General features: G+C 46.2%; 1 protein-coding gene across 4 annotated transcripts in view; it reads right to left on the reverse strand.

The window, feature by feature from the left end:
- SPATS2L (spermatogenesis associated serine rich 2 like) overlaps positions 1–9,693 on the reverse strand; it is a 73,045-nt gene extending 63,352 nt beyond the window's left edge. Inside the window, exon 1 of one of the 4 annotated variants that reach the window (XM_031601195.2) lies at positions 9,547–9,693. Coding sequence is in view for 1 of the 4 variants with exons in the window: in XM_031601188.2 (XP_031457048.1) it covers positions 8,298–8,459 (162 nt within the window). In the remaining 3 variants the exon portion in view is untranslated. Of the gene's footprint in view, positions 1–8,297; positions 8,734–9,030; positions 9,181–9,546 lie in introns of those variants that run through there. The other 3 variants (XM_090144231.1, XM_031601194.2, XM_031601188.2) reach the window with 3 other exon arrangements.
- Positions 9,694–9,908: the final 215 nt, after the last annotated feature.

Raw genomic sequence — 9,908 nt, forward strand, 5'->3', positions numbered from 1 at the left:
ACAAGGGCCAAGAACTCCCAGCCAGCTGCTTCACACTTCTCTTCCCCTCCGGGTACGTAGTAGTTGGACAGATCGATATGATGGGAAAGGCATTACAACAGAGGTATGATGACAGAAGGACTGGCACAATAGAGAGGTGCTACAACGGAAGGGAAGAAGATTGTTCACCTGTATCAGAAGATTCCAGGTTTGCAGGAAAGCTTCACAAAGGAGAAATCTCCAACCAGAGACCCTTCCCCAGTGTCAGCCAGCCCTTAAATTGGGTCTAGGAGAGGTACAGCCAGGCTCCACTGCTTCCTGTCACACAGATGAACTGCCTTTACCTGTGCTCCCCAGGTGCTCATCTGGGGCCATGATACAACAATTCCCATACAAGGTACAAGAGCAGAACAGAGCCACAGAACACATCTTTGGGTTGTATATTTCAAAGTGCTCAGGATTAAGCATACTCTAACATAGAAGTCAAATCTTTACCTCCCTCCATGTTAAATGGGAAAATACCCTTATGTTGTTGCATACAAACTCTTAAGAATGAAATCATAATGAAGATGCCTAAAGAAATCAATTTACAAATATAAATATAGCTCAAGACACTTTTGAAGTTTTAATAGGAAGGAGGAGCAAATTACCCAGGGGACCTTGGTTAGATTCAGTCATGACATAATGAGATCCCATTCCCATGTGGTATCTCACATCATAGAGGAAAGCATGCAGACTTCTCTCATAGCCCCAAGACAGAAGGATCCATGAAGCACTAATTTATATGTCAAAGCAGACACTTCATGGGAATGACATGAATAACAAAATAACCCCCAAAGATTTGGGGCAAGCTTCTCATACAGGAACTTATTGCTTCTCTAACTATTTAAAGGCCAACTTGGGCTTCAGATAAAATGCTTGTGTCAATCTTGCATCAAAGATGATTTTTTGCCAAGATTTTTTTTTTAATGCATTACAAATATTTTACATGGGATGTAGAGGCATTTTACATGGGATGTAGTTGGAAGAGGAACAATTATTTTAAGCCCTCATGTTTAAATATGGTAGCAGATGAAGGCAAAACTGTTGTTCTTTATTGTGTTTAGCCTTCTTTTAAGAAGAAAACCAACCCTGGCTCCCAACAATCAAAGTTAGTATTTCCAGAAAAACTTCAAAATGCAGACTTTTGGTCACAACTGGTCAGTTGCTCCCCATCCTTGAAAAGAAATACACTGTATATGCAAAAGAGAAACATGAGCTATGAAAGAGTGTGGTATGTAACACTGGGCTTCTAAGGAACAAAGGTGAAACTGCTGATAGGTCTTCCTTCAGCACTGAAGCCTTACGGTTAAGTATTAGAAATTTAAAGGAGACAATCAAGTTTTAGGTATATCTGAGTACATTAATATACATAGTTATTTGTATGTATTTGTCATATTAAAAAAAAAAGCACACTCAACGGGAAGGATTCTAAAGCATACTGGCTGCCAGCTGGCACCAGCTCCAGTGGTTTCCCCATGCCATCCATAGAGCTGCCAGAAGAAACGCAAATCTGCAAGTGCCTTGCTCTCATGCATGACCTTAGAGTCCTGCTTTAACTTATCAAAACAAGTTGTCCACACTATGCCTTCTGGCACTGCAAGAAATGGCACAGTCTATGAGTCTGTGATGCCATTTGACCACTGCCCTCTACAATATTGCTTCTGAAAAGCAGGGTTCTAAATTCCCTGGCAGTACATTGAGGATACAGAGCCTGATAGGCAGAGCTGAGCTTGGACTAAGCACTGTACTGTGATATAAAATATCCTGGCTTTCTTTGTTGTAAGTAACAGTAATCCGTAGGCTTGTCTTTTTTCTAATTCACAGAAACTTTAATATCAGTCTCAGCCAGTATCTAAAAAGAAGATACTATTTTCAACTTCAAGAGAATACAGCTAAAATAGTGAATGTTTTGAGAGTGTGATATTCAGTGTAATTGCATTTACATTACTTTGCTCCTTTGATAAGATTCAGTGTAGTAATAACTAACCTTTTACAGTTTAATAGACATTGCAAACGCAAAATGATCCCTCTTCCACTTAACAAACCCCTTGCAATAGCTTAATTAATCTGGTTTCACTCTTTGGCAACTCTCATTTAAAAGCATTGGAAGGTACCATTCACTTGCAGTCTGATCTTCAGAGAACCTGACTGCACACAATTCCAATTACAACTTTCTGTAGTTATTACCTCCAGCATGAGGATGGCAATTAGAAGTTTCCCACCTTTCTCCATCTGTAGGATAACTTGCAAAGTGCATAAATATGATTAGGGCCAGATAGAACGTAACTTACAGAAACTATGTTAAAATGCTAATATGGAAATATCAGCTCCTCCCATTAGCCAAGAGAAAGGTAAGCCCATCATTCTTTGTCAATGAATGGCAGCGTAATAGATGAATTTACATCTATGACCATCTGTTGCAAGATCAGGCAACAGTAGACTGACTTTCCAGAATGCCCAACTGTCTGCTCTAGCTCAGAATTTCCTTATTTTTGTAAACTTAGTTCATTTGTTACAAAATAAACTAAAATGCTTCACATTATTGAGCACTTTTCATCTCAACTCACTCTGTGGACTGTGAGCAGGGTCAGAGCTGCCAGAAGTTTCAGGACTGTGCACTACAGGAGCACCTGAGCACTCACTCCAGTGAAAGGCAGCACGCTGTTCCACAGCTGCATCCCATGTGGTATTCCCACACACAGCCAAACTCCCATTCACATCACAAGTGCTGCAAAACTGCTAACATAGCTTAAGCACTGACAGGGCCTTACAGGGAAATATCCCTTCCTCAGGAACTGAGCTGCAGAGGACCAAGATTGTATTTATTTCAGACACACAAAGGGTTTATACCTCCAAGAGGAAAAAACCGCGAGGTCACACGCCGTGTTGTGATGCAGGCTCAATGTCACATCACTGACACTTCAAAGGTTAGAGGCGCCTTGTACCAAAAATAGCAGTACAACAAAAAGCAGAAATTAATAGAAACACTAAAAAGATCATAAGACACAGAATTAACACCAGTATCACAGAAGTACAACTTCACTGATGATTTCCTGCATGAAGCATTTGCCAGATAACACAGGATGCAATTCTGTGATTCTATGCTATCCTTTTTCACACAAAGATAAATACCAGAGCCCTTTTTCACACAAAGATAAATCCAGAGAACTGAAGTTCTGCTCTAAAGCTCACTGTCTGCTCAGCAAAAGGCTTCCTCCAACACACCGAGCCCTGATCTTGTATAACCACCTCACAGAAGAGATCTTTGCTGTAATCCCCCCACTTCTACCATCACCTCACAAGCACCTATTCCCACAGGGGTATCTCAAAAGCCACAATTGAGAACCTGGTGCCCTCTGGCTGACAGCACTCCTTCCAGCCCTCAGGAGCTTCCACTCTCATTACAGGTCTTTCCAACCACAGCCAAAGCAGCTGCTCTAGTTCATTTATATTTGCCTCACCACTGGAAAGTGCACCAAGCTGAAGCACAGTCAGACGAGATGCATCCAATACCAGAGCCCATCTTCCAAATACTTTCTGCTCATCTTGCCTTCACACTCCTGATCTGGCTGCCTCTCTGTTAGCCAGATGCATCATGCCACCCTTTCTAGCTTCCACCATGCTTGTACACAGCCACAATTTGACTGTGGAGGAAAAAGCTCTCAGATTCTTTAGGGATTTTCATGAGAAATAGATTCCCTTCCCCCACTGCAGTAGCAAAGCAGCCCCAGCAAAAGCCACACGGAAAGCCACAGGAGTTGTGAAAGACTCTTCATCTGAGTGCTGTGCAAGCACTCTGCCTTCATGCTATCACTCTCCTCATCGGCTCCAAAATAAGGAGTGCAAGCTCTGATCCTAACACTGAAGCACAGATTCACGCCAACAGCTTAAACTAGCCAGCTCAAAACAATTTACAGTCAGCAGTAAGTTATTATTGGAAAGCAGCATTACAAAAAGGCAGCACTTTATTCAGACCAAGTCTGAAAGTTCTAAATCAAATCCCATGCAGACTAGTATGAATGCATAAGGCAGTTATTCCCTCCATCAACACAGTGTAATAATTTCTGCAGTGATGGCATTGTGACACTTGCAGGTTTTTCCATGGCTATCACAAACCACAGTTTCTGAACACATTCCCACTTCGTCTGAGTGCCACCATACCCAGACTGCTGTGTAAGGCCTCTGGTACATTTAATTAGGCACCAACCATCACACAAGAAATTCATTTAAACATTAGAAGCGGATAGTTTAAGAAAAATAGAAGGCATATGTGGGACATATACATAAACCAGTACAATCTGAGAAATGTTATTTTCATGTTATGAAGAAGTAACTCAGCCTGAAGTGACCATCTGAGTATATGCTTGAGAGTCATCTGAAGCCCAGATACTCCTTATTGGCAGATGCATCTAACCTCGGAAGGTTTCAAGTCCCAGTGTCCTACACCATTAGCTGTAACAAAACTCTAGAAGAATTACCGTCACTGAAAAGCATCTCATAGCACTGTATAATCAATGAATATATGGATGTTACAATTAAGAAATATACAAGAAAGTTGGGCTAAACAGGTTATCATGCTGAAGAAGAACAGATGGAAAGCTTACCCTTGAGAAAACTCTAAGAGGAGCGATCTCCAAAAAGAGATCCTTCCCCAGGCAGTCAGCTCTTAAATGGGGAGCCAGGCTCCACCCCTTCTGATAGCACAGGTGAATTGCCTTCACCCGTGCTCCCAGGGCTGACTCATTGCTCACCTCAGGTGGTCAATCAGAGGTTCAGGCTGTGATTCAGCAGTTCCCCTACAAGCACAAATACCATCTTTTGATGTTGTTCCAGGCAAGGTTCAGCAAACATTGTGAATTCTTGCACAGACTTTACACAAGGCTGGGGCAACGGCCACCCGCCCCCCTACCCTGAAGCAGAGGGTGTTTATTCTGAAGCACTGCCAGGCAGGCTGGCCTCACCAGCACCAAAGGATAACAGCTCAGTGAGGCTGCAGTGCTGACATGACAGTTGTAGCAGCGCCCTTGGTGCTAACTCAGAACACCCACAGCTTTACAGTCACACCTTCAGGAAATCATGCTCACTGTCCGCTCAGCCATGCACAGCACAATCAGATAACAATGCTTGCCGCCATGCCAGCCAGCTTACAGGAACACAGCTCATGGAAACATCAGGTTTAAGTTACCTATCACTTAATAAAATAATAATAATAATTTAAAAAACCCCCCACAACAGCAGAACAAAACTAAACAGGCCTTAAGCCAATGAACATCAAAATAAATTGACGAATTGCTGTAAAACTATACCAGTTTACACAGACCAAAATCTGTCTCCAGTTCTGAGCTGGTATATACTGGTATTCACACATGGGTGAAGCTTTTTTTTTTTTTTTTTTTCAGCTCTCACCTCAGCAGTTGGATGATTAGATCCACCAGTAATTTAAGGGCTGGATACAGTACCCAGCCATGGGCATCTTTTCAGTCAGCAAGCCACCAGAGAGGGTGCTGAAAGGCCTATTAGAAGGCCAATCACTATCCTTTTCTTGAATGACCACATGATAATCAGTAACCATTCCACAATGCATTGAAGGAGCCTTTTGTCAGAAGGAAAAGGACTAGAAGTCACAAATTATTGCAGATTCATTTGTAATTCATGCCTTTGGGAGAAACTGTATAGCTTCAGTTAAGAGCAAACCAAGAAAAGAATAAGCTTTGAAAATGTTATTAAACCCTTTCCTAATGTGAGTATACCAAGTGTATTTTTAGATTAATCTCTCTGTATTCCCAAAGGATGGACAGACATTCTATATTAGTTGTTTTACGAGATGAGTTGAAAATACATACAGAACTTTGACTTTATTCCAAAACCCTATTTAGGGTATGCAGCAGTGTTTGCCTCATCTAAATGAGAAAATCATTGGAAGCATTTTAAGTACAAAGTCTAAGAAAAGTATAATTGTTCCAGGATAACAACAAAGCATTGTGACTGCTGTTTAACAATCACTTGGTAATAGAGCAAATTTCCTATGGGGACCTCCTCATTAAAAAAGTTTTTTTCTAACTGAGAAACTGGGATTTGACTCTTAACGAATTTTGAAGTCTATTTGTGAAGTCCATCACAAAAACAGAGGTCAGTTATGTCTGATGACTTCTCATGAGTAGGGAAACATTCTGTTCTCCTTCCACCCCAATCATACTTCAGTTCTGAGGCCTCACATGCAAATGCACACACACTCCAGATGGAATTCACACATATGATTTCATTATAGAGTTTCAAAACAGTTTCATACAGACAAACTTTCGGCAGGAATGACAGTCGAGGCTCATAAGCGAAAACAGATTTCTTCTAATCCATATATGCAGAACTAGGGGAATTACCACACTTCCACTCAGAACCAAAAGTCCCAGCTGTTAGACCTGCCCTTTTCACCCATCTGTTCCACCCACGTGCTGTGAAACGAAATGGTCAGAAATAATGGTTTTCACTCCACAGCATCCCAGATTTCCCATTCCTAATGCTCTCACAACCCCTCCTGAAACTAAGCAATATGTTTTGTGCACAATGTTGGTGAAGACTGCAGGTGTGAGCTGGATGCAGCCTTCCCTATCACCCTATCAACTCACACCAAGAGAGGAGCCAGGCTTTGCTGCGATACCATATGGCACCAGCAGAGCCAAAGGCTCGGTTGTGAGAATCACACACAAACATGCCAAATAGAATAATTCATTCAGAAGGAACCTCCCAAGATCATCTAGTCCAACTGTGAAGTGCACATACACCGGAAACAGAAGTCCTGGCATGCCAAATATACCTGCAAGTAAAGTACATCACCATTTATCATCCCCAGGACAGCAAATGCAGAGACAGAACAATCCTGCACTGTCCTCCAGAAGCTCAAAGTGCTCGGAAACAAGCAGGTGGGAACTCCGCAGCCCCCTGCTAATCTCAATGAAGTTCAGGGTCAAATTCTTTTATATAATAACTCTTCCAAATAACTATTAGCGGGAGAAAGGCGGCAGACCTTCCTACCAGAAGTCTAGACTAAAACAAAGCCACTTTGCTATTGAAGTTAACCATTTCACATCTTTTGTACAGGAAGGAGAAAACTTAAGGAGAAAATTAGTGAAGCACCTGAGAAAGGCAGAAAGGGCGTGGAGAAGCACAAGGATGGGGACAGAACACAAAACCAGGGAGGATGGAGGAGACAACAGCAATAGCTGTGGGAAAGCATGTTTCTCCAGATCAGTACTGACAACAAATCCTTAACGTTATTTACAAGTTAATTACAATCAACAACTAGTTGTTTTTCTTCCCTTGATCTCTGTGCAAAGCCTCACTGCCTTCTGCTCCTAATAGTTACACACTTTCCTTTTGAAACTGTCCAGTTCACAGTGAGAAGTTTGGCCTTTCCTCTGGATGCGCAGAGCAACCACTTCTGACTGTTTTTAGGCAATACCTGAGCATTTCTTTCTATCCTGGATGACTAACATTGTTTAACAGTGTTCAAAGACCTCTAAGGCCTGGGCACTGAAAACACACAGTTAAATGCAGGGCCTAGAATGACAACAGAAATAATGCATGGGTGAAATGGAACACAAATGCAATGATGTGGGGGAATTAATAGCTGTAACTACTGACAAGGCTTGGCTTCGTTCTTTAAGCTCTCTTGTAGCTTGAGGAGTTAACATGTGAAACTCAGTTCAAGACATTGTAATCTTGCATTCCCTCTTAAAAACTGACCCAAACCATAGGATTCATTCCCAGCCACAGATTTCCTTAAATTTGGAAAACAACAAGTCAGTGATTTGCCACAGCTTTGTTACTATTTCTTTGAGAAAGGCCAGGAAAGAAAAACTGATTTAGATTGAGAAGCAAACGTTCTCCAACACAGACGGTACTGGAAGGCATTGCACTGAATGCTTAGGCTCATTACTAGATGTCAGACAACACAAAGACACTCATGCATACTCCTTCTCCAGGTCAATGAAGCTCAGAACAGCAGCCATGCTCACAGCTGTGGAAGCAGACCCTTTGGCCAGGAGCAGTCCTGAAAACATTTTAAAGGGTTTTAATTTCCTTCATCTTAATCACAACGCTTTCCTAAGCAGTAAATTTTCCAGAGTAGTGACCTTGCCCTGTTATATATTTATACAGCACCTGGCACAGTACAATCGTTATCTCGACTGGCATCTCTTTACATTTAACAGAGCTTGCTGTTCTTCTAAAAGGCCAAATTTCTTCAGCTCCCAAACCACAATTTGTGGGAGAACACTCACCCTAGCAGCAGCGTTCAGCTCCAGCAGACTGAGATGAAGCCTCACAAAGCTCAACCTGTTCCAACCTGGAAACCATTCCATGTTTACACATTTTGACCACGTCCACAGAAACAATGGTGGCCGGGGCGCAGCGCCCTGCTCAGGGCAGCTGGAAGGCTCCATCCAGCTCGCGGCATTCAACAGGTCACTGCCCACAGGGCTCCTCTCATGGCCAGCGCAGATCCGCCCCTGGTTAGCCTTGACATTTGGCAAACAACATTCTTTTCCACCCTATTTATAAAGCTTTTAGTTTAGTCTCCTTGAGTAATCGCATTTTGAAGAAAAGGGAAAAAGATGCTCTATAATATATGCAGGGAATTCAAATCAGAAAGTTACCAGAAAAGAATTCCCACAAGAAAAACCACAGTTCCCTCCACGCACGGAAAGCTTTACGCATTTCCAAGCTAGAATCAACCAAACCGATCCGGGGAACGTGGCCTGCAATGAAACAGAAGGATTACCCGGGCACCTCTCAGCTCTGCCAGGGAAAGCCGCCTGCTAGCGATTCACACCGCAGGGCGGTGGGGCAGAGGGTGGGGAAGAGGCGTACGCCGCTCGCTTGCAGCTCGGCACAGGCAGCGCCGCACCGCGCCAGAGGTAACACAGCCAGCCCTCCCGCTACCAGCGAGCCGCGCACCGCGTCGTGCGGGCACGGCAAGGGAGACAGCAGACGTTGATAAACAGCCCCTAGCACCTCAAGGCAGCGATCGCGGCGCAGACAAGTAAAACCCTTCAGCGTCTGTGCAGGGACAGCAGCGAGGGCGCAGCGACCTCCGTCCCTCCGTCGCCGTGTCAGCCCTCGCCGCGGTGCTGCCCGGCCCGCGCGGAAGCGCAAAGCAGCAGCGCTACAGGGCGAACGCGGCGCCGCCTCAGCGCGTTCGGCCGCCAGGCAGCCGGGGCTGCGGGCTGCGGCCGGCGGGAGCCGGCGCCGCGCTCCCGGGCGCGGTTAGTCATCGACGGCCGGGGCCGCCGCCGAACGGCCCGGAACGGCGCGGCTCCGCTCCGCAGACGCCCGCCGGGGCCGCGGGAGGGCGGGCGGCTGCGGGCAGAGCGGGGCCGGGCCGAGCCCCGCCGCGTCCCCCGAGTACCCGCCTCTCCGGCCCGGCGGCAAGAAACTCCGGGCGGGCGGGCGGGCCTCCTCGGCGCCGCTCCCGGGTCCCGCCGCGCCGCCCCGCGCAGGTGCCGAGCGGAGAGCGGGCCGCCGCCTTACCTCGCTGCGGCCGGGCCGGGCCGGGCCGGGCCGTGTCGGAGAGAGGGAGGAAGGAAGGCTGCGGGCGGCGGCGGCGACCGCGGGACGCTGCGGTGGCGCGGCGGCTGGTCGGGATACGCCTCGCGCCCCTCCCCGCACGCGCGCGCCGCCCCGGGCCCGCCCCGGTAACGGCCGCCGCCCCCGGCAACGGCCGTGCCGCGCTCCCCGGCCCGCGCGCGCCCCTGTGGCACCGCACGTGCGCTCCAGGAACGGCGGGCAGCGCCGGCCCCGCTGCCGACAGCTCGAGCGCTTCTCGCCGAGCGGAGCAGAGCGGAGCGCGCGACGTAAATCAGTGCCGGCGCGTGGCTCTTCCTGTCCGCGAG

This window comes from Phasianus colchicus, chromosome 7, assembly GCF_987193195.1.
Source record: "Phasianus colchicus chromosome 7, bPhaCol1.hap1.1, whole genome shotgun sequence".
Classification (NCBI taxonomy): Eukaryota; Metazoa; Chordata; class Aves; order Galliformes; family Phasianidae; genus Phasianus; species Phasianus colchicus.